This window comes from Rutidosis leptorrhynchoides, chromosome 1, assembly GCF_046630445.1.
Source record: "Rutidosis leptorrhynchoides isolate AG116_Rl617_1_P2 chromosome 1, CSIRO_AGI_Rlap_v1, whole genome shotgun sequence".
In the NCBI taxonomy this organism is placed as follows: Eukaryota; Viridiplantae; Streptophyta; class Magnoliopsida; order Asterales; family Asteraceae; genus Rutidosis; species Rutidosis leptorrhynchoides.
In genome coordinates, this window is record NC_092333.1 from 632,835,090 (window position 1) to 632,861,188 (window position 26,099).

The 26,099-nt window shown below is 34.5% G+C and overlaps 2 protein-coding genes across 2 annotated transcripts; one reads left to right on the forward strand and one right to left on the reverse strand.

The window, feature by feature from the left end:
- Positions 1-2,032: 2,032 nt before the first annotated feature.
- On the reverse strand, positions 2,033-2,956 carry LOC139849015 (uncharacterized). The gene has a single exon (XM_071838694.1). It carries the CDS (start codon positions 2,954-2,956, stop codon positions 2,033-2,035), a length of 924 nt encoding a protein of 307 aa, XP_071694795.1.
- Positions 2,957-6,626: 3,670 nt separating this feature from the next.
- LOC139885650 (hydrophobic protein RCI2A-like) lies at positions 6,627-8,729 on the forward strand. The gene is made up of 3 exons (XM_071869398.1): positions 6,627-6,740; positions 7,013-7,114; positions 8,431-8,729. The coding sequence occupies exons 1-2, from the start codon at positions 6,660-6,662 to the stop codon at positions 7,094-7,096; spliced, it is 165 nt and encodes a 54-aa protein (XP_071725499.1). The 5' UTR covers positions 6,627-6,659; the 3' UTR covers positions 7,097-7,114; positions 8,431-8,729.
- The last annotated feature ends 17,370 nt before the right edge of the window (positions 8,730-26,099 follow it).

Here is a 26,099-nt window from a genome sequence, read left to right on the forward strand (position 1 = left end):
TATCTTGATTTAAGATAGTTATGATTATATAAATTGAACCTAAGCTTGAATAATTTTATTACCTTGATTATGAAGTGGAAATCTACTGAAATGAAAGTAAATTTCTTGATCCTAAAGAGCTGTTGGATTGGATTAAAAAGATTGAAAGTAATCTTGAAGTCTTCTTGATTTTATGAAACTAGAACTTATAGAATTTATGGAGAACACTTAGAACTTGAAGATAGAACTTGAGAGAGATCAATTAGATGAAGAAAATTGAAGAATGAAAGTGTTTGTATGTGTTTTGGGTCGTGGTATATGGATTAGATATAAAGGATGTGTAAGTTTGTTTTCTTGTAAATAATTCATGAATGATTAATAGATATTTTTGTAATCTTGCTAAATAATTCATACTAGATTACAAAGAATGGTTCCCACATGTTTGATGGCTGATCTAGGGCTGCTAAGATGATGATTTGATATATATATACTAATAGTAAATACATCTAGAAGCTGTGTATAATACGGGTATGAATACCGTATGAATACGAGTAGAATTCTTGATGGAATCGAATGAGAATATGAGTATAGCTATCTTTGTTGAGTATAAGTATGTTGATATATGTATATAAGTCTTTCAAAAGTGTATTAATATATATTAATACAATACATATACATACATTTTAATTTAGAAGTTATAACGTCGTTAATCGATACATATATGTACATTGTTTCGAAGTCCTTAAGTTAGTAGTCTCATTATATATATATATATATATATATATATATATATATATATATATATATATATATATATATATATATATATATATATATATATATAACTAATTGTTAATATACTTAATGAGATACTTGAATATCATTTTAACAAATCATAAATATATATATCCATATATATATTCCCTTAAATAATTATTACAAGTTATGACGTTCATGAATCGTCAGACAAACTGGGTGAACAAACGTTTGTATAAAACTCATTTCAATTATTCAAGTCTTAATAAGTTTGATTGCTTAACATGTTAGAAACATTTAATTATGTAAATATTAATCTTATATATATTAACGGAAAAATCTGGGTCGTTACAAAGAAGTTTTGAAAGATTGAGAAAACTTGAGATTTAGATCCTAAGGGATATGTCCAAAGAAAATTGATTTTATCATCTAAAAATAGTATGTAATAACGGTGACCACACGAGCTAACAATCGGGGAGGTCCAAAGATCACTATGTAAAATATCAAATGGTAAATAAGTAATATTCGTGGAATCGGAAAAAGGTAATTTAATGTGTTTACCAAGAATACAAGAATGATAAATACTAGAAGATGTCTTTTTATTACAAGAAATAAAGGATTTATTAATAAGAGAACTTAAAGTCGATTTTCCCAAATGCCCTAATCTGCGATATCATAAATCTTGTGAAAGTGACACGAATGCTGACGGAGGAAGTTGTGAAGTTGTAGACAATTGCGTTAGTGGATAGAGGTCCCCAATACTGTTACTTCGAATTAGAGGAATCTGCATCTGGTAATCCTTCACATTAAAACCAAATGGGTTAAATTCGATAGATAAAGAATTGTCAGTGGTTAATTTACGGACTGATAAAAGGTTTTTAATTAAGTTGGGTACATGAAGGACATTATTTAGGTGTAACGGAGGATATGGGTGTGAAAGAAGCATATGACCGGTACCTTGAATTGGTACTTCATGACCACTTCCAACGATTATATGTTTATTTTTGCTCAAATTAGAATAAGTTGAGAACTTACCTTACGAATTAGTCATATGTGAAGTGGCCCCGGTGTCCATGTACCAAGCATCCTCGGGAGAATTAATGGACATTGTGTGGAAAGCTTGATTGATATCAGTCGGTACATAATCACAATAATAAGCATGCTGTGGCCGTGGGCCCAAAATTCCTGAAGATGCATTCGGCCCATTTGTAGACTGAGTAGTCTAAGGAGGTTGGTTATATTGCAAGTGACTTGGCTTGGCCCAAGTTGTTGTTTGGGAAGGACAGGGATGTGCAGCCTAACTTTGTGAATTCCACTGGTTGATCGAGTTATTTCCATACGGCGATGGATATTGGGCATTCCAGCTTGAGTTAAAAGTTTGGCTACAACTATAATCAAATCGACCTCTTCCTCTACGATATCCGATTCTTACTCTACCACGTCCCCTGCCTCGATATTGTTGATTATTATTGCGATTAAGGTTTGTAGCGTTCATCTGTGATTGATTATGGGTTGTTTTATGTGGCGGTGGTGGATGATTTGTACGATTGAGGGTGGTGATGTGTAACGATGTTGCTGCAGAGGTTGCGGTAGTGGAGGATTGATTCCGTTTTCTGGTTTCTTCCAATAGCAGACGTGATCGAACTTCATAAAATTCAGGTAAAGGATTCGTTTGGTGAATCATTGTTCTAATTACTTCATAGCTTTCGGTTAGTCCTGTTATTGTTTGAAGAACCAATTGAGGGTTTTCGATCTTGACACCGACGTTTGCTAATTGATCCACTATCATCTTTAGTTCTTGGCAATAGGATGATATATTCGGAAAGTTTTCTAACCGTGTATTGGAAAATTGGTGTTGAAGATAAATTGCACGTGAGTTCTGGTTGTCTCGAAAAATATTTGACAAAGATGACCAAGCTTGCTCTGCTGTAGCACCCGGTTTAATGATGTTGTGTAACAAATCGTTTGATATAGTTCCATAGATCCACTGAAGAACTATAGCATCAAGACAGGCCCATTGTTCGGGATCATCATTCTTTGGAGCTTTAGACGATTCACTTTTTGATGGCAAGATGTGGTGAGTAACTTTGTAAGCTCTACAGTGAATTTGGAAGAGCTCAGCCCAAGAGGTGTATTGGCCGTTTTCCATCTCTAATGTGATGGAAATGAAGTTTCGAATATTGTTGATTGTTAGTGCCGGATGAACCTTTGAATCTGACATGTTTGAAGAAGAAGAAAAGATTCGTAGTTGAGATAGGAGAAGAACAGAGGTGAGAATAGCAGAAGGTATAAGAAAGAATAGTAGAAGGTATGTATATTATTCTGTTTTCTTTATGCGTAGGTTTTTGTGTGGTTTAGAGAGAACCGTATAGTTGGTCTGATACCATGATACAAATCGAATCTCTTGCATTCCATAAAACCAATCCCTCTATTTATATAGGAGTTTACATAAACATAACCTTTGTCTAAATTAGAAAACACAATCCTATTCTAATGACAATTACTTGTATCACAAGTTGGATACAATAAACTAATTATAAACTAATTACAATTATCGACTATTAATTTCCATTTACTCAATTTGAATAATCTGAATAATTAAAGAAGATTATATATCGAGTTGAATAAAATAAATATTCTCGAAACTCTTAATCAATACGAGAAGTCATGGACACCATTAATGAATCTATTCACGTGCCACCAGGACAAGATTAATCACTGATATAGACTATTACTAACTCTCGATATCGCAGGATAATATCAAGTAAAGTATTAATAATTAATAAGTAATTAGTATCAAAAAATAAATGACAAATGGCCCGAAAGGGTAACCTCTGTTACCCAATTTAACATTCAAAGTAACTCCTAATTTGTTTAAGCATGAAAAGGATGCCGATATTAATTTATCAAAGAAAATAAATATGATTTCAAATTTTTTAAAATTGAGGTAATCATCGTCAAATTCATTTACGATCGTTAGTCAAAAATACATGGTTGGTCCCTTACGTTTCTTAAAAATTGCACCAAAAGTCCTTTATCTCTTCATCATCACCATCAGCTTCTTATAAATACAAACTGATTTCAGATATATATATCTTATCATCTATTGGACGTTCTACAATCATCAGAATTCACCTCGATTTGGATCGAGTTCATCTTAAACCGAAAACGATAACTGTTTTGATCTCCGTTTCGATCCATAAGTGTTACGCAAAAAGTAAAAATGCAGAGTTGTTTCGAATCACATCGTGAAACTATCTGCAAATTTACTGATCCTAAATCGTTGATTCAAGCACGAATTTGAAGGTCAAAGTTGGTTACAAAACGTCAACAGAAAATTCGATGATTGAATTCGGATGATATAAGTCGATTCATGTTACGTTGATTAAAGTCGAGTGTTTAGTGATGGATTTGTAGCAGATTTCATGAAGAAACCTTCATCAAAAACGAATTAGAGGTTGATTTTGAAATTTGAGTTCTTGTGAAGACTTTTTGATAATGCTCGCCGCAATTTTTGTATATTCTAATTTTAAATGTTGTTATTGGTCATGGAGATGATTTTTGATGTTGTTAGTATTCAACTGGATATCTGTAAACAATAACCAGAGATGATGAATGAAGATGATGAAGAGGACGATGGGTGCAATTTTTAAGAAACTTCAAGGATCAAACGTGTATTTTTGACTAATGATAGTTAATGAATTTGACGATCTTACCTTTTCTTTGATAAATTTAAAATCGTAATCCTTTTCGCACTTAAGGAAATTGGAGTTACATTAATTGTCAAATTGGGTAACTTAGGTTACTTTTTTGGGCTATTTGCCCACAAATAAATAATAATTGTAATGATTTGGAAGCGAAATAATAACTACTACGTAATTTGAAGAGAGACAAATAACTAATTACCGGGGGGGGGGGTGTAAATAGAGAGACAAATAATGTTTTGATTCGAATTTAAATCAATGAGTGAAATTCTAATCAATTGTTGATATCTAAATCAATGGTTTGAATATAGGAGATAGACAAATATGACATCATCACCTAAATTAACTATAACGGTTGAAACTGAATACGATGACCTAATTATTATTTTTAATATAAAGTTAGATTTGATTGTATTAGATTAGATTGAGTAGTCATCATAAAGGCTGCGTTTAATAAAACTGAATAACTTGGCGTTGAATAATTCATAATCTAAATTATTTAAAGGTTCTGAATAAAGTTGGTTCTGAATGACAATAAGTTGTTTGATAATCATTTTGAATAAACAATATGAATGATGTAAAATTACATTATTAACCTTTTGCATGCATAAAATAATATAGATGTTTAATAATTGTTTTGATATAATTTTAAAAGGATTATCAATTTAAGTTCATAATAGTTAAAAGAGTATTTCAACTATAAATGGTTCAGCACTAAAATATTAACCATTCAACACCATATGTCACTTTAATGTCAGATATAAATACGCTGAATGTTGAAAGATTCAACGTCTAGCGACCATTCTAATAACAGGTAATCAAAAGCACCCTAAGATTTAAATCTCAAATTGGGGATTATATAGGCGTGGTACGACCCACATTTGGGCTTGGAAACTTTTGGGCCCAACTCATTAACTGAAATGTGTTTCTTTTATTAGTTTAGACCCGGTTAAAGTATGATATACCTCATCAATCAATAATGTAATAAAAGCTTACTTTAACGACATCAACGTCATCCAAGAATGCGTTTACACAGGGGCTTGTACAATACATATAGGATTGAAGATAAACTACAAAATTTTAGCTCGCCTGTATTCTTCAAGGTCCCCCCAACTACTAACTACTTATGTGCATAAATACAGCCACTGAAAATAAAATAGTTTTACAGCCACTGAAAATAAAATAGTTATCTAGACTCAACGGCGGAATCAGAAAATTCTTTCATCGGGTGCGATTTTATTTTTAAAAACGTTCACATTCACTATAAAAAAAATTTCTTTCATTATTTCATGAAAATACAACCTTTTGGGTCACGAGCGTTTGGGTTAAGGCAAAATCTGAAAGCTTTTGAGCAAAATATGGATACTTTTGGGGGCAAAATCAAATTTTTAGCATGAAAATTTTAAATCTACTGTGGCGAAATCAAAAAATTCAAAATTTTATAACTAAAAATTTTAAATCCACTGCCCCTACCCCTATTTAGTATATCCTATGTCTAGATCTATGCTATTTTCGTCTTGTTAGCTAAACTTGCGATCGAATGACACATAACGAATACACGTATCTATGTCACTCCTATAAATTATTGGGTACGTTGATATCTGTAACACCTAAATTTTTAATCATACATCATTAAATATGTTTTAGATCATTCAAATCTACAACATTTTGAAATATATTTAGTGTTTTTGTTTTTGTTTTTGAAAGGCAATAAATTTTATTATATAATTAAACACTAGCAAGATGCTAGGAATTACAAAGTAATGGTGTAATAATCATCCTTCAATTATGATTGCGCTTCTTTAATAAATAAAAATAAATAAATATAAATTACTTTTTTTTACTAAGACATAAACCAATCAAGAAGAACCATGTCGAAATGGATAAACTTTGATGATCGACAGATTATCAAAACACGTACTTCGACCAAATGACTCACATTAATAAATAAATCGGTTAATTTAACTTTTACTATTATTATATATATATAATATATAATATATATATATATATATAATATATATATAAATATAAATATAAATAAATATAAAAGATTGTAAGAAAAATTGTCGACATAATTTTGATTTTGATTAAGAAGAAATTCATAACAAGACACGTGTCCCTGAGTACCTCATGGCTATAAATAAATTCCCCCACTGCGTATACAAATTACGGAGTACAAAGTAACACAAATTCCACTAAAATTGAAAACAAAGAAAAATGTCGGCAGCAACTTGCATCGATATCATTCTTGCAATCATTCTTCCACCCCTTGGTGTTTTCTTCAAGTTTGGCTGTCATGTAAGTCTCTATTTGTGTTCTACTTTTGTTCATGTTTAGTTAAAATAGAAAATAAATATACAAAATTTTCTAACATATAACTAAAATATTACATTAACAAATTAAATATCTCAAAACATTAAGGGGCTTTGTCTCCAATATGGATTATGTATTGAATTTAAATTGATGATTGTTGAATTGTACAATTATGCAAAGTAAAGATAACTTTAAAATCATGTAAAATTTCTATTATTATAAATAAAAATAAAAATATTCTATTGATTTGATTGCAGTCTGAGTTTTGGATATGTGTGTTGCTGACTTTATTGGGATGGATCCCTGGGATTATTTATGCCATCTATGTACTTACCAAGTGATCATTTCATTTCTTTATGGTGAGTAAATTTTCTACCTCTATTGTCTCTAATATACGAGTATCACTTTTTTTAAGATATAATCAATTCAACCAAGATATAATGTTAGGTCTCGTAACATGAATTTATTCCTTTTTTCTCGAAGCCTTCTAGAGGGATCTAGCATTTTTTTACATATTATTATTTTATTTTTATATTTTTGGTAAACAAAGTACTTGTAACAATTTTCTGACAGATTTTTAGAACAGAGTATCATTATAATCTTCTACTCCGTAATAATTACTGTAGTTAAATAAGATTTGAAATTCGATTTTATAAGTACTGTTGTGTTTTTTTCTATGAACAATTAAAGTAAAAGCGAAAAATCATTGTTTTATTATTAAAAAAATGTAACCAAATTGTGTTAACTGAACGTACATCACCAAATTATGTTATTTAAAATATTATTTTATACCTCTTTTTAATAATTAATCCAATTATATCTTAACACATCATCATACTATTCTCAACCCACACAACCACTACTCCACAAAAACAACTCACACGTCATAGCGGGGCGGATCCAAGATTTGCAGTCACTGATATCACCGGTTAAAACTCAAAAAAATTTCTACTAGATGTTTTATTTCAATGGTGTCACTCAAAAAAATTTACACTATCCACCGGTGTCACTAGTTAAAAACTCAAAAGATTTTTCACTGCATCGCGTATTTCATTGGTATCCGTGCCACCACACTCAACACACTAGGTCCACCCCTGCGTCATAGTCATAAAAAAGCAGCTCACGCCTCTAACCACTACGAGTGATCTAATAGTAATGATAATAATAATGAGATACAAAATTTTTTATCAAGCATTTTAACTAACCATGCTTGCCTGAGTGAGCATCGAGTGGTCCAATGAAGCACACCACTCGGGTTCAATTTCTAGCTATGCCAAATTGTTCAAAAAGGTAGTGTGACTCGAGGTTGCGCATAATGCGCAATTCGCCTGTTACTAGGTCTCGCTCGGGGTTTGATTACCCGAGGTTTTACCTTTTATGGAGAGCCAATGTGCTCGTTCAGGTTTTTCTCGCTTATTCAAAAAAAAAAATTAATAATAATAATAATAATAAAATAATGAATGATAATAAAATAATGAAGTAATTTTTACAATTATAATTATTATTAATTATTAATGCTGCTGTTAATTATTATTATTAATATTATTATTAATATTATTAATATTATTATTATTATTATTATTATTATTATTATTATTATTATTATTATTATTATTATTTTATTATTATTATTATTTACAATCATGATCATGATTTTGATGTAAACCTTTTTTAGGCGAGTGGGGATACATCGGATGCTTTTACATGAAGTATTGATAGATGATCGTGTCACTTATTTGGTTCCAAGTGAATGTATGTATTCTAGTTTCCAAATTGATTGATGTATGTATGATGTATTTGTGAATATGTTTTGATTTTACGAGTTACCTTTTCTTTTCTTTCTTTTTTTTTTTTTTTAATTTGGATGTCATAACGTTTCTTTTTCATTACACTTGTCCCTTTACGTCATCGTGGTTGAAGTTTTAATGTAAAATTGTTTGATTCAATGTTATTGGTTTTATGTAGTTTTTGCAATATACAAACCGTTAGACCACTCATTAGTGTGACGGTAAGAACATAAGGTGCCCGATTTAATCGTGGACCTTTAACAACACCGATAGTCCGGCGTCGGTCGACACGCATCATCGTCGTTTCTAGCGTCGGTTCTCCAAAGTCGCGAGACTGACGATGGCAATGAGTATTTTTTTTATTTTATGTTTTTTTAAAATTATTTTATTTTCTTATTAGTTCACGCCATATTCGATTTTGAAATGGACACCGAACGACATATCACTTTAATCAATTTCAAGGTCTTTCGACCTTGAAATGGACACTAAAAAATAGATACGGTCACCTCGTGCTCTAATGTGAAGTCAAATTTAAAGTTTATGGGGTTTTTAATTGTGACATAACATTGTTAAATTAGGATGGGACGCCAAGCCTATAGCAATGATGAAGGGTTTTTTAGGTGATGATGGGTTTTTTAGGCGTGTTGGAAAGACGGTAAGTGGTTGACGTTAATGTAGCAGACGTGTTGGTAAAGTATGTATTAATGTAGCATACGTGTTGGTAAAGTACGTATTGATGGAGTGGCGTGTTGAGAGTCGTTGAGGTATTTTTAATTTATTTTAAAATTTTCTTTTGTTATAAATTAATTTGTTTTTTATTTTGTTTAGTTATATTATTATTTTGTATTATTAAAACAAAAGAAATTAATAAAACACACTTAATTAAAATTAATAAAATGATTACATTAATTAAAAAATTCCTAAAAATAAAAAATAAAAAGTCAATAATTAAAAAGTTATAAAAAGTGAAAAATACAATGCTCCCTAATATAATTATAATAAACTACTCGTCATCCTTGTCGACAATTGGATAAGATCGTAGTCTTCAGGTAATTTTTTTCTTCAACTTCGTAACACGTTTCATTTCCTTCGGGTTCGTGATATTTAAATTTTCAATTGATGCGATAAACTTTGTAGCATCAGTCGCCCTTTCATACGTTCCGCCCGAGTGATTGTTTCCATTTGTACAATATTTTTATCTGTAACAGTGCTCTTGTACGCGTTAGTTCTTCAACTAGTTCCTTAAATCTGGAAGGGTTTGTTCCACGATAGGATATCTTCGGATAAGAAGATGTGGAACTCGAAGCCACTTTCCTTTCGATTCCTTCCCATGAACCTTGGAATCAGATCATCACCAAAAAGCGCGTCAACCCGATCGTCTGTGATATCAATCTTATATCCTCATCGCTCAAACCTCTACCAATTACAACTCCACCAACCGGAGGAGGTGTATGCCACTTCGATTTATCTTTCAAAAAGACCAAACTTCTTTAAACGCCCACATTTTCATTTTTCGCGTACAATACACTTACTATACCGTCGTAAAAGTCTCGATCGTTTCGTCCACACCACGTCTTGTGTTGCGATTTTCTTCTTCGTGATATCTTTGAAAAGTCTTACATCCCTTATCCAAATAACACCATTTACCTGATCACGCATCTTCACCTAGAAACCATCCGTAATTGTTATCGTTGAACTTCTTTGCTACGGTGCCCCATGATGATGACCATTTTTGGGAGTTTTCGGTATAATCGGTGTAACGACCCGACCAAAACCGTTATTGACGGCGTCGTTAACTTAGGTCCCGTTGCGTGGTCGTAGTCCCTATATGAGACTCGTTTGACCAAAATTATGTCGCGTTCATTTGAAAGGTACAAAGTTTAGTTTAACAAACGGATCGACAATAAGTTTAAGTTTACAAAGTTATAAAGTATGAATGAAATAACTTGCGACATAATTAGTTTGAAACCACAGTTGCTATAAATAGCGTAAGTAAGTAGACAAAAGTTTGAATCCAAAAATGCTATCCCTAGCGTATGCATGCATGGTAGACTCCAATCAAGTAATCAAAGAGTGCGGAAGCATGTATCAAGTAGCCGAGTATGAACCTGAGAAACATATAGAAAACTGTCAACGAAAAACGTTGGTGAAATCATAGGTGTATTTGTAAACGTTGTTTTTGAACCACAAGATTTAGTATTCCCATAGTTGATTATCAAAATCGTTTGCATTCCAAAAGTATTGTTCGCGAGCACCCAATTATCAAGACTTAACGTTTCCTTCCATAGAACCCCATCACAATAGTGTTAGAACATACACTGTTTCTCGAAAATATATTTCATCCGTAGACGGTAGCGAACCGTCCGTAATGAGGGTTTGTCAAACCCGTATGGCCACACAATATAAGTTCTCGCTTACACCCTGCAAGTGTAACTAATGATAATCGAATTGAGGATTTTTGTTCTAACTCGCTGTGGAATGTTTGTTTCATCGTACTTGTGTTCAAAGTATAAAAGTATGTAGTATAAAACTGTAACAAAGTATATGTTTCTCAGCCCACAATTTAAAAGCATAAAAAGTTGTTGAAAAGGTGGGACTATGATCTCACCTCGAGTGCACGAGTATAAAGGTACTTCAACAAGTAAACGTGTGCATGAAAGTTGCTTAGCCTTGACCTAAACAAGTAAGTTATATCAATTAACCGGTTACGACACAAAGTCGGGTGAAATGTGTTCAATTAGTCCTATGGCTCGTTACGACTCGATTAAGTATAGCATGTGAATCACGTTGTCAAGTTTCATACAAGAAACAAGTATAAAAGCATGTTAGAATGATTGTATAAAAGTTTGGTTAAGTTTGACTAAAAGTCAAACTTGGTCAAAGTCAACGAAAAAGTCAACGCGTTCGGGTCGGGTCCCGAACTATTTTTCTATGCTAAATATTCATATACAAGTATATTAAAACAAGTTTCATGTGAATCGGAGGTCGATAGCTAGTCAAACATTTCGCGTGAAATGCGCCAAACAAAGCAGAATCTGGCCAGGCCAATCCGCGCGCCGCGCGGGGATGGGGCGCGCCGCGCCACCATCTGGGCAGAGATTTCTGGTCAGTTTTTCAAAGTATGCACGAACCAAAACATTTTCCAACCCAACTCTTGACCCGCAAACACTTATAATGCCTATCATATATCGTCGAAAAGGTATTTTGACGAGGAATACAACTAACCACATATCATCAATCCAAAAACATCATTTACAATAACCGAAAACTCGTCAATTGATCAAGAAAGGTTTATTTTCAAAGTTTCAAGTTCGTAAAACGTATTTTATGATTCGGGAATCCAATTTACACATACGATATGCCGTTTTGAAGGTAATGAAGCATACATTACAACTAAACACTTACTAATAACATTTCATGGCATTCGAAACATCAAAAGCTCGTTTTAAGTCTATCAAACCCTAACCAAAATCCGCAAAAATCAATATTCATGTTTTTGAAGTTTCCTTAATCAACCTACGCATCAAAACGAAGCTAGTGATACTAGTAACACAATTAAAACATGAACTTTAACAATTTAACAACATTAACTCATCCAAAATCAAAGATTTAGCACACCCATTTCAAATGTTCAAACTAGTTACTCAAAACAACGAATCGAGCAAACAAAACATATATTCATGTTATACACGAGCCATAGACACTAACTAACACCATTTCAAGTCAAAAATACGAATTTAGAGAAATCTAGAGTTTTAGAAATGTTACCCAAACGAGATGAAGTTGGTATCAAATTGTAGAGGATGAAGAGAGGATTCCAAATATGTAATTTGTTTTGTTGTAAGCCTCCTAGATCGAATTTAGATGATGAATGATTGAATTGGGTGTTTGTGTGTGTGTTCTTGCTAGAGAGAAAGAGAGAGAGATGGAGGTGATTGAATGGTGGTGATTGGGGTGGACTAGTTGACCTAGTCAACTAGTTTGCCCCGTGTCAATTTTAGTCCCTCGAGTTTAGAAGCGGGTGCGGGATTTAACCGATCGAATATTTTTAAAACGCAAGTTAACGAGAGATGTTATAATTAAATGACGGAATTATTATGAACGTTAGTCAACGGAAACTACGAATTTAAATACGAAAGATTATGTTTAAAAAAAAAAAAAAAAAAAGACGGTGTTAAAATTAAATTTAACGGAAAAACGCGGGATGTTACATTATCCACGCCTCAAAAGAAATTTCGTTCCGAAATTTAGTTGGAAGTAGTAGTTGTTGAATCTTCCTCGAGATCTTGCGTTGCCAATTCTACGAGTGAGGGAGAAGTACGTCCTAGGGTATTTCAACGAATTTTGACGGTCGGGATCATATGTTGTTTTAAGGTTTGGCTTCACGATTTATGGTTTCAACCGGTCCTCCTAGGAAGTGAGGGTTATCGTCGATAGTGAGTTCATCAAAGGAGATAACAAGTTCTCGTTTCGCAAAACACGTCTTTAAGTTGATACATCGAATGTAGGATAAACGGAGACTCAAAATGAGTCGGAAAAGTCTAAACGGCTAGCGACGGGTCCAAAACACCCCAAGAATTTAAAGGATCAAAATATCGCGGATTTAGCTTCCTACGTTTTCCCGAAACGGATTGCACCTTTCCAAGGTGCGACTCTTAACGTGACGCGGTTTCCCACGTGGAATTTGAAATGTTTACGTCTAACATCGGCGTAGCTCTTGGTGATTACGAGTCGCGTAGGGTTTTACCTGAATATGAATAAATTTTCTCGGTTGCTCATGAATAACCTCGGCCCCGGTGAATTGATCATCGTTTACTTGGTTCGACAAAGGAGAATGACGTTTCCGGTCACATGTGGTTTCAAAAGGAGTGACGTTAAAACTCGAATGAAAATCATTGTAGTACGAGAATTCGGTTTAAGGAAAATACTTTTCTCAAGTAAATTTGAAGTTGGTAATACAAACTTGTATTATGGTTTCCAAGGTTTAAATCGCATGTTTGTTCGGTCCGTCGGGTTGTGGATGGTACGCGGTACTCATGTCTAAATGCGGTCCCGAGGCTTTTTGTAAGGTACTCCAAAATCTAGAAATGAAACGAGGATCTCGATCCGAAACGAGGTATATTTCCCTAAGGCATATTGAACAAGTTTGCTAGGAATTGAAAACGTTAGCTAGGACAAGTTTCTCAAGAAAATTCGCGTCGCGGAAGATTTATCGGTTTCCAAAAACGTTCGTCGGGGCAAGTTCTTATCGGGTTTTGAAAACGATTGTTAGGACTATCCACCCTCGCGGCGAATACTTGTATGACGTGAAGAGTCGCTCTCCATTGAGAATTTAGAATAAGGACTTCCTGAACCGAAAGTACGAGGGTGATGCAAAAGAAGTTCCCGCCCCGATGTGAGCATAACGAGTAAATTGTAGTTAGTCAATAAGACTGCGCGAGGACGAGCTAGTATACCCGTGTGACATACGGTTGAAGTCGAATGGAATCGGTAATTCATTCGGAAGCATAAATATAATTTGACAATAATTGAAGGTGTGTCCCCGGTATGGTTGTTATAAATATTCTCGGAGTTTTCGGATGTCCAAACCTGAAAAGATGAAGTCATGTACATGGCACATGGTGGTGTTTAGGTTGATCGAGTCTAACCACCATCACGCGTCACTAGAACTTTGGTATGTCTTACCGTAATATAACCACGTTGATCGAGTGTCGTTATATTACGCTAACTCATACCTCCATTCCCACATCACTCTATGGATTCAAGTTCGTGTAATCGTGAAGTTTAAAATAAACAAAGTGTAACAACGTCTCTAACGTGACTCGTATTGAATCGAAAGAATTAGTGCAACTATAAAGAAGCGTTCCCCGAGGGAAGTGTATAAATGATTGTTCACGGCAATGTGGTTCGAGTCAGACAATAAGGTATTCAGGTTTGAAAAGAGTAACGAGTCATGATAACGAGTAGCACGCAACCGTAGTGATAAATGTTGATGACGATACTCACCTAGAGTAGTGATGGTAGTAACACCAAAAAGTAGATAGTAAGAAACACCAGTGGGAAACCGAGAGTAAGTTGAAACGGTGGCAAATAACAATCCGGGAGACAGAGTTCCCGAACGAGTGTGACTAACGAAGTCGTCGTCATCCATACGTGTATGAATCATGAATTTACGTGTGTTACCAAAAAGTGGCGGAATACGAGTTCGTATGATGAAGGTTGGGTACCATTAAAAAGTTTGCCTAAGAATGATTCAAGTATAATGCACAAGTAGTCAAGTAAGTGCTATCTATAGCAAATGTATGTCAGAATGCAATGGCTAACTATCCGGTTGTAGTCTAGACTCACTAATGCGTCCTAACGACTCTGTTAGACACACTAATGCACGTCCTAGTTCCCTACAACCAACGCTCTGATACCACTTGTAACGACCCGACCAAAACCGTTATTGACGGCGTCGTTAACTTAGGTCCCGTTGCGTGGTCGTAGTCCCTATATGAGACTCGTTTGACCAAAATTATGTCGCGTTCATTTGAAAGGTACAAAGTTTAGTTTAACAAACGGATCGACAATAAGTTTAAGTTTACAAAGTTATAAAGTATGAATGAAATAACTTGCGACATAATTAGTTTGAAACCACAGTTGCTATAAATAGCGTAAGTAAGTAGACAAAAGTTTGAATCCAAAAATGCTATCCCTAGCGTATGCATGCATGGTAGACTCCAATCAAGTAATCAAAGAGTGCGGAAGCATGTATCAAGTAGCCGAGTATGAACCTGAGAAACATATAGAAAACTGTCAACGAAAAACGTTGGTGAAATCATAGGTGTATTTGTAAACGTTGTTTTTGAACCACAAGATTTAGTATTCCCATAGTTGATTATCAAAATCGTTTGCATTCCAAAAGTATTGTTCGCGAGCACCCAATTATCAAGACTTAACGTTTCCTTCCATAGAACCCCATCACAATAGTGTTAGAACATACACTGTTTCTCGAAAATATATTTCATCCGTAGACGGTAGCGAACCGTCCGTAATGAGGGTTTGTCAAACCCGTATGGCCACACAATATAAGTTCTCGCTTACACCCTGCAAGTGTAACTAATGATAATCGAATTGAGGATTTTTGTTCTAACTCGCTGTGGAATGTTTGTTTCATCGTACTTGTGTTCAAAGTATAAAAGTATGTAGTATAAAACTGTAACAAAGTATATGTTTCTCAGCCCACAATTTAAAAGCATAAAAAGTTGTTGAAAAGGTGGGACTATGATCTCACCTCGAGTGCACGAGTATAAAGGTACTTCAACAAGTAAACGTGTGCATGAAAGTTGCTTAGCCTTGACCTAAACAAGTAAGTTATATCAATTAACCGGTTACGACACAAAGTCGGGTGAAATGTGTTCAATTAGTCCTATGGCTCGTTACGACTCGATTAAGTATAGCATGTGAATCACGTTGTCAAGTTTCATACAAGAAACAAGTATAAAAGCATGTTAGAATGATTGTATAAAAGTTTGGTTAAGTTTGACTAAAAGTCAAACTTGGTCAAAGTCAACGAAAAAGTCAACGCGTTCGGGTCGGGTCCCGAACTATTTTTCTATGCTAAATATTCATATACAAGTATATTAAAACAAGTTTCATGTGAATCGGAGGTCGATAGCTAGTCAAACATTTCGCGTGAAATGCGCCAAACAAAGCAGAATCTGGCCAGGCCAATCCGCGCGCCGCGCGGGGATGGGGCGCGCCGCGCCACCATCTGGGCAGAGATTTCTGGTCAGTTTTTCAAAGTATGCACGAACCAAAACATTTTCCAACCCAACTCTTGACCCGCAAACACTTATAATGCCTATCATATATCGTCGAAAAGGTATTTTGACGAGGAATACAACTAACCACATATCATCAATCCAAAAACATCATTTACAATAACCGAAAACTCGTCAATTGATCAAGAAAGGTTTATTTTCAAAGTTTCAAGTTCGTAAAACGTATTTTATGATTCGGGAATCCAATTTACACATACGATATGCCGTTTTGAAGGTAATGAAGCATACATTACAACTAAACACTTACTAATAACATTTCATGGCATTCGAAACATCAAAAGCTCGTTTTAAGTCTATCAAACCCTAACCAAAATCCGCAAAAATCAATATTCATGTTTTTGAAGTTTCCTTAATCAACCTACGCATCAAAACGAAGCTAGTGATACTAGTAACACAATTAAAACATGAACTTTAACAATTTAACAACATTAACTCATCCAAAATCAAAGATTTAGCACACCCATTTCAAATGTTCAAACTAGTTACTCAAAACAACGAATCGAGCAAACAAAACATATATTCATGTTATACACGAGCCATAGACACTAACTAACACCATTTCAAGTCAAAAACACGAATTTAGAGAAATCTAGAGTTTTAGAAATGTTACCCAAACGAGATGAAGTTGGTATCAAATTGTAGAGGATGAAGAGAGGATTCCAAATATGTAATTTGTTTTGTTGTAAGCCTCCTAGATCGAATTTAGATGATGAATGATTGAATTGGGTGTTTGTGTGTGTGTTCTTGCTAGAGAGAGAGAGAGAGAGATGGAGGTGATTGAATGGTGGTGATTGGGGTGGACTAGTTGACCTAGTCAACTAGTTTGCCCCGTGTCAATTTTAGTCCCTCGAGTTTAGAAGCGGGTGCGGGATTTAAACGATCGAATATTTTTAAAACGCAAGTTAACGAGAGATGTTATAATTAAATGACGGAATTATTATGAACGTTAGTCAACGGAAACTACGAATTTAAATACGAAAGATTATGTTTTAAAAAAAAAAAAAGACGGTGTTAAAATTAAATTTAACGGAAAAACGCGGGATGTTACAATCGGATCCTCAGACGAATCAATCCAACACTGTGCCAACAAAACTTCTTCTTGTTGGGTTTGTTATGGATTTGTTCGGTTTGAGTTTGCTGAAAGCCGGTGTGGTGTTAACCCGAGTGATTGTTGAAGTTGTTGTAGATGTTGAATTTGTTGTTGGTTCATATTAAACGGGTTTTGACTAAAAGCGATAAAACCAAGTAGAGGTCACGATGGGGTTGAAGACGAAGAGTCGGGAGTTTTCGGTTCGTTACTCCAATAGTTACTGGTTAGCAAAGAACGGCCACTCGTTCGTGTACCGGTTAGCCATTGTTGAATGATGGTTTATAAAAAATGGATGAAAGAATTATAAAAAGTGGGAGAAAGAAATAAAAAGTTGAGATTGTATAAAATATGCGCTTGATTGTATTGTATTAATAGATAAAAGTGTATAAAATTATTATTATTATTATTATTATTATTATTATTATTATTATTATTATTATTATTATTATTATTATTATTATTATTATTATTATTATTATTATCCAACAGTTGAAACTATTCGTTTATAATATTTACTTTTTTTTTTAAACGATCAAAATAGTTGAAATGGGTCAATCAGAAGCTTGCGTGTAGCAAACACACTCAAACCATCTTCGTGCCGTTGGCTAGCACGCCGAGCCAGTTGACCCTCCAACATGCCGCGCTACAGACGTGTTGCTCAAAAAATTGCATGAACACCCACGTTGGAATACGTGTTAAGGTGAATGTTAAACTTTTAGACCATCATTATCGCTGGCGTGTTAGACCATCATTATCGCTGGCGTGTTAGGCTTCAAGTGCTCCAACACGCCTCCAACACATGTGTAATGGGGTGTGTGTTAGAGGCGTGCTTCAACCTAGCACGGAGAAATAATGAAGCGTGCAACAATTTTTTTCCCCCCTTTTTTAATTAGTTTTTATCCTCTTTTCCACCCAACTTCCAATCAGATTTTAACACATCACCCAACACGCAACTTAACACTCCACCCCATTACACAGCAGTCTGGCAACACGTCATCAAGCACCTCATCCCCACCCAGCAACACGCCAAAACGCCCTTCAGGATAAAGATGGTCTTATGGGTTAGATTTGGGAGATATGGTAAATTATATTAGGACTTTGGTGAGAAAAAAATAAAATATTAAAATAGAATTGAGTTGTCAAATTTTAATTAGGTGTCAAAATTGAGTTTTGACCGTTATGAAACTGACACACTTTTCTCCAACACTAACACACTGTAATGAGTGTTAGTTCCGTCAAATTGTGTCCAGCTATTTTTACGCCTCCATGTGACGCTCGTAATGAGTAGTCTAAAAACACAAAATAGGAAAAAGGTTCTTAAAACACAAAATAGGAAAAAGGTTCTTTTTAAACTGGATTAAATTAAAGTAACAACACAAAAATTCGGAATATCTTATGTCTTATTCATTTGTATTTGTAGTATGTGCTAAAGATACATTGAATCCATATGTTCATATATTTCGCGATCCATGTAATTTTAATTTCTTTCGAGTATGTCGTACGGTCTCTAGGATTTGGCCAATTCTGCATCTGGTACATATTATCATGGCATCGGTACCAGACCGCATATGCAAAAACGGGCATCAAACATCGATAAACCTGGTACCGTACAACCAGTGGCAGGTCTTGAAGATGATTATCTGAGGGGTCAATAATATATTGTAGAAAATGCTATTTTAAATTGTTTCATTATGGATAGAGGTTCACAACTGACATGTACCATTTAACGAGGAAAAAAAAAAAGACAGATTAGACCATTATACGATTTTATTGAATATATATAATCTATAAACAAGTAGGATTGAGCCCGCACATTGATGCGGGATGTATATGTATTAGTTTGTTTCTTTGTAGCGGGTTTATGTGGTACATTATAATTATATAAAGAATGTTTACAAAGTAAACCAAAATACATATGCTTGTTAGTGTTTATGACTACGATTACCTATTATCACGACATTGGTACCAGGCCGCATAGGCAACAGCGGGCATCAACCATTAACGACCCTGGTACCGTACAACCAGTGGTAGATCTTGAAGATGATTATTGGAGGGGCCAATAATATATTGTAGAAAACGCTATTTTATATTGTTTCATTATAGATAAAGGTTAACAATTGACATATACCATTTAACGAGAGACTAGACCATTGATAATGCTAAAAACGAACATATATTTCATAGCATTATCCCTCAAGAAAGACAAGCTTTTAGTTGCAATTGTTCTATTTACAAGTGATATTCGTTTAAAAAATAAAAGGTGAAGACAAAAGACAGATTCGACGAATTGAAGACGCAAACGACCAAAAAGCTCAAAAGTACAAAGTACAATCAAAGAGGTTCAAATTATTGATGAGAAACGTCTCAAAATTACAAGAGTACAAGACGCGAAACGCAAAATACAAGATATTAAATTGTACGCAAGGACGTTCGAAAATCCGGAACCGGGACCAAAGTCAACTCTCAACGCTCGACGCAACGGACTAAAAATTACAAGTCAACTATGCACATAAATATAATATAATATTTAAATAATTCTTAAAATTATTTATATATTATATATTATATTTAAAACCGTCGGCAGAATGCAAACAAGCTCATGTGAGCTGGAAAAAGTGGCCATGCGATCGCATGGCCTGAAAGCCTAAACTCCATGCGATCGCATGGTGAACAGTGACAGGTGACATCCTATTAATTTCGCAGTTTTGGTTGATCTTTTACACAATATCCATCCTATCTCTCTATCTCACTCACGTGTGTGTGTGTGTATATATATATATATATATATATATATATATATATATATATATATATATAATTTTAATTTTAATTTTAAATTCTAATAATAAGGGTATGTTAGTGTCATAACCCGTCCTTAACCATAAGAACGTGTTAGATAACGTATGATTTCATTGCGAGGTATTGACCTCTATATGCGACATTTTTTTAAAGAAAAACTGCATATATTATACATTACAAACCATGATCCTTATTTTTGATACAAGCTTTGGACAAAATAAAGATGATTATCGTTTAGCGATAATCTTCGACTTACAAACTTTACAAATGATAATAACAACCCGATTTCTAGCATATTTTACAACACAAGTTCTTGGATATGCAGTCTTATTTTTGACACAAATATGCGTACGCAAGATCCTGCTTAGATTCAACATGATGCAGCGGAAGCTTCTAATTATCACCTGAGAATAGACATGTTTAAAACGTCAACATAAAGTTGGTGAGATATAGGTTTAATGCCGGCAGCGATATAAATATAGACCACAAGATTTCATATATAAAAATTTTAATAAAAATATTCTAAGTGGTTGAGCACTTGGTAACCATACTTAACATTTAATCACGTCGCATATTCCCTTTATTATGAAATCTTACTACACCGTACCAAGTGTAGTCACGAAACGAAGTACTGTGCAACCGTTGAATACTGGTCGTCCAGTCCGGTTGGGGTTGTCAGGCCCGATAGATCTATCAACAGGATTCGCGTTTACAATACCGCTGTAAATAACAGTTACCAAGCTACAGGGAAGTATGCCAGTGGTACAACTCAACGTAGAATATATTTTTCAGTTACTTGTGTCCATATCGTAAAACATAAAATACATGTATTCTCATCCCGAAATATTTAGAGTTTAAAAGTGGGACTATATACTCACTGTTGTCTTGAAGATATATATAATTTGACTTGGTCTCCGGTTGATATCACGAACCTATCCATATATAATATATCAATACCTTTTCTTTTTAAACAAACGTCACATATATATACTTGTTATACTTTTAATACTTTGAATAATTCCTTAGTCCGTAGTTAGCAGTTCGTTGTTAGTAATTCAATTTTAATGGTTCATTTTTAGATGTTTAATATACCCGCAATGAAATAAATAAAACCCCCTAACGAAATAAATAAAACCCCATCGTATATGTATTGGTCGAGATTAATCTTGACCCACGGTACCGGTGTTGTCAAATGACGTGTTGCGTACATAAAGTACCGGTGTTGTCAAATGACGTGTTGCGTACAAACATGGGATCTTATGATTAATCTTCTTTCTCGTGTTGTTTGCGGGTGATCCTGAACCATATAAAATTGAATTATAAGTACATATATATAAAATATCATGTTATCTTAGAAATATGTGATTTTATTTAATTTTTCCCAATTAATCCCGAAGTTAAACAAGTCTTAGATATCCGATCTCGTTTTGGTCATAGTTTCTTCGTTACAACTCCGTTTTCGTTGATTCAACTTGTCACTTCCTTGGATCGAGTCCCTCTTTAAGACTATGAACTGTAAATACCTTAGTTTGTATTCGAAATCACAGGTCATAGGTCAAACTTTAGTGAAACTTATGAAGTTAATCATTTTCCATCATGTAAACAACCTTAAATGATTATTTTTCTAAAAATACTTATACTTTGAGTTAAATCATGAAATTTTTATGTGTTATCATATTCATAGTAAAAATCATTTTTCCAGAAAATAAACCTCCAATTCAAAGTTTAAGATGGTTTTTAATTATCCAACCCAAAACAGCCCCCGGTTGCACTCCGACGTCGTAAATTTAGTTTTTAAGGTGTTCTTTGAAAAACCAAGTTATACCTTGTTAAATTAGCATATATTTATGATATATTACAGGTCTTGAAGTATTTTAAAAGTTAAGTTAGAAGGATCTATTTAGTTTGCAAACAAGTTTGAAAACATTCAAACTATGTTCTTGTTGTTAAAATTTTATACCACAAAATAAGATAGCTATATATATATATGAATCGAATAAGGTTATGAACATAGATTCTACCTCAAGTTCCTTGGACAAGGTTGCTGTAAAAGAGGAGTAAAAAGCTAGAACCAAAAGGGTGATGGAATTGGATGAAAGATTGGAAGTAAGTTTGTGTTCTTGGAAGGATTTCTTGAAGTGTTTTTGTATGGTTTTCTTATGGTGATTAAGTAAGGTTTTTGAAGCTAAATGATGGGGAAAATGCTTGGAGATGATCAAGTATGAAGTTAAGAGTATTTTGAGAGAGAAATGGAAGTGTAAGTATGAGAAAATGGGGTGAAGAAATGGTGTGCATGCATAAAAACGTTTTTAGGTTATAAAGGAAAAAAAAGATACCTAACTTTGTTTTCTTGCTAAATAATTCATGCTACTTGACAAATGGTTGGTTCCACATGTTTCTTAATCATTTAAGGCTGCTAAGGAGCAGATTTTTATTGGTATATACCAATAGTAAATACATCTAGAAGCTGCGTATGATACGGGTACATATACTCTAGGTATACGTATAGAAATCTTTGAGGAAACGGAACGAGGATTCAAATATAGCTATCTTTTGTAAATATACTTATATTGTTTTATGTATGTAAGCCCTTTAAAAGTGATAAAATACATATCTATACGATGCATGTATAAGTAATATAGGTTATAAGTATTTACGTCGAAAAACATTACGTATAGTTATCGTTTTGAAAACTTAAGTTAGTAGTTTTAAAATATACTTATAACTTATTGTTATTAATACAAAATGAGATATTAAAACATTCTTAGATCATGTTAAATATGTATATATACATATATATACACAAACGTATAATTATCATATGTTATATAGTTCGTGATATCATCGGTCAAACTAGACGGTCAAACGTTGTGTAAACTCTTTTCGGAAATATAAATCTCGACAATTTGGATTGCTTATCATGTTGGTAAGGTTTAATTTATGTAAATATTAATCTTATAAGTATAGAACGATCGAAAAAAAATGCGGGTCGTTACATTACCTCCCCGTTAAATAAATTTCGTCCCGAAATTTTAAAATTGTACCTATTTTGCGTCATCGAGAAACAAGTGTGGATACTTTTGTTTCATCTGATCCTCTCGTTCCCAAGTAAACTCAGGACCTCTTCGAGCATTCCAACGAACCTTAACGATCGGTATGTTGCTCTGCTTGAGCTGTTTAACTTCACTGTCCATGATTTCGATTGGTTCTTCGATGAATTGTAGTTTCTCATCGACATGGATTTCTTCAAGAGGAATGGTGAGATCTTCCTTTGCAAGACACTTCTTAAGGTTCGAGACGTGAAAGGTATTATGTACTCCGGCGAGTTGTTGCGGTAACTCGAGTCGATAAGCTACCGGTCCAATGCGTTCAATAATCTTGAACGGGCCTACGTACCTTGGGTTCAGTTTACCCCTTTTGCCGAAACGTATTACACCTTTCCATGGTGACACTTTTAACATAACCATGTCACCGATCTGAAACTCTAATGGTTTCCTTCGAACATCGGCGTAGCTCTTTTGGCGACTACGGGCTGTTTTCAATCTCTCCTTGATTTGTACAATCTTCTCAGTCGTTTCGTGTATGATCTCGGGACCCGTTAATTGTCGATCTCCTACTTCATTCCAACAGATAGGAGATCTACACTTCCTTCCATACAATGCTTCGAATGGCGCAGCTCCAATGCTCGCATGATAACTATTATTATACGAGAATTCTGCTAACGGTAGATATTTATCCCATCCGTTTCCAAAATCGATCACACATGCCCTGAGCATGTCTTCAAGAGTCTGAATTGTTCTTTCACTCTGCCCGTCGGTTTGCGGATGATATGCGGTACTCATATCCAAACGAGTTCCTAGTGCCTCCTGTAGTGATTGCCAGAACTTTGAGGTAAATCTACTATCACGATCAGATATAATGGAAATAGGTATTCCATGCCTTGAAACTATTTCCTTTATATATAATCGTAATAATTTCTCCATTCTATCCGTTTCCTTTATAGGCAAGAAATGTGCAGATTTGGTAAGACGATCAACAATTACCCAAATAGTGTCGTATCCCCAGGCAGTCTTTGGTAACTTCGTGATGAAATCCATGGTAATACCGTCCCATTTCCATTCTGGGATTTCTGGTTGTTGAAGTAATCCTGACGGCTTTTGGTGTTCTGCTTTGACTTTGGAACAAGTTAAACACTCCCCAACATATGTTGCAACGTCTGTCTTTAAATTAGGCCACCAATAATGCGTCTTAAGATCTTGATACATCTTTCCAACTCCAGTATGTATCGAGTATCTTGTCTTATGTGCCTCATTCAATATCAACTTCCTTAATCCACCCAACTTCGGTACCCAAATACGGTTTGCAAAATATCGAATTCCGTCTTCCCGTATAACGAGTTGCTTCTCATACTTCTTCATTATTTCATTTCTTATGTTTTCTTTAGTAAGTGCTTCTCGTTGAACTTCTTTGATTTGTGAGTTGAGATTCATGCGAATTTTTATGTTCATCGCTCGTACTCGAATTGGTTCTCGTTCCTTTCTGCTTAGAGCATCGGCCACCACGTTCGCCTTCCCGGGATGATAACGAATTTCACAATCATAGTCGTTTATCAGCTCGACCCACCTACGTTGCCTCATGTTCAGCTGTTTTTGATCGAAAATATGTTGAAGGCTTTTATGATCAGTAAACACAGTGCATTTAACCCCATACAAGTAGTGTCTCCATATCTTCAATGCAAACACGACTGCTCCCAGTTCTAGATCATGCGTCGTATAATTCCGCTCGTGAATCTTTAATTGTCGGGATGCGTATGCAATAACTTTCTTCCGTTGCATAAGAACGCAACCAAAACCTTGTCGCGAAGCGTCACAATATATTTCAAAATCATCGTTCCCTTCTGGTAACGATAAAATAGGCGCCGTAGTCAACTTCTTTTTCAGTAATTGAAATGCACTCTCCTGCTCAGAAGTCCATTCATATTTCTTCCCTTTTTGCGTTAACGCTGTCAACGGCTTAGCTATTCGGGAAAAATCTTGAATAAACCTTCTATAATAACCGGCTAAACCCAAAAATTGGCGCATCTGCATTGGTGTCTTAGGAGTCTCCCATTTTTCAATGGCTTCAATTTTTGCTGGATCAACCTGAATTCCTTTGCTACTAACAACGTGGCCAAGAAATTGCACTTCTTTCAACCAGAAAGCACATTTAGAAAATTTAGCATATAGCTGTTCTTTTCTCAACAACTCTAATATCAACCTTAAATGCTGCTCATGCTCTTGCTCACTCTTGGAATAGATAAGAATATCATCAATGAAAACGATAACAAACTTATCTAAATATGGACTACAAACTCGATTCATGAGGTCCATGAATACAGCTGGCGCATTCGTCAATCCAAACGGCATGACCAAAAATTCGTAATGACCGTAGCGTGTCCGAAAAGCAGTTTTCGGTATATCTTCTTCTTTGACACGTAATTGATGATAGCCCGATCTTAGGTCAATTTTCGAGTACACACATGATCCTTGGAGTTGATCAAATAAGTCGTCAATTCTCGGTAGTGGATACCGATTCTTGATAGTTAACTTATTTAATTCACGATAATCTATACACATTCGGAAAGATCCGTCTTTCTTCTTGACGAATAAAATTGGAGCTCCCCACGGTGAAGTACTTGGTCGTATGAATCCACGATCAAGTAATTCTTTTAACTGACTCTGAAGTTCTTTTAACTCGGACGGTGCAAGTCTATATGGAGCACGGGCAACCGGTGCAGCTCCTGGTACAAGATCTATTTGAAATTCTACAGATCTAAATGGAGGTAATCCCGGCAACTCTTCCG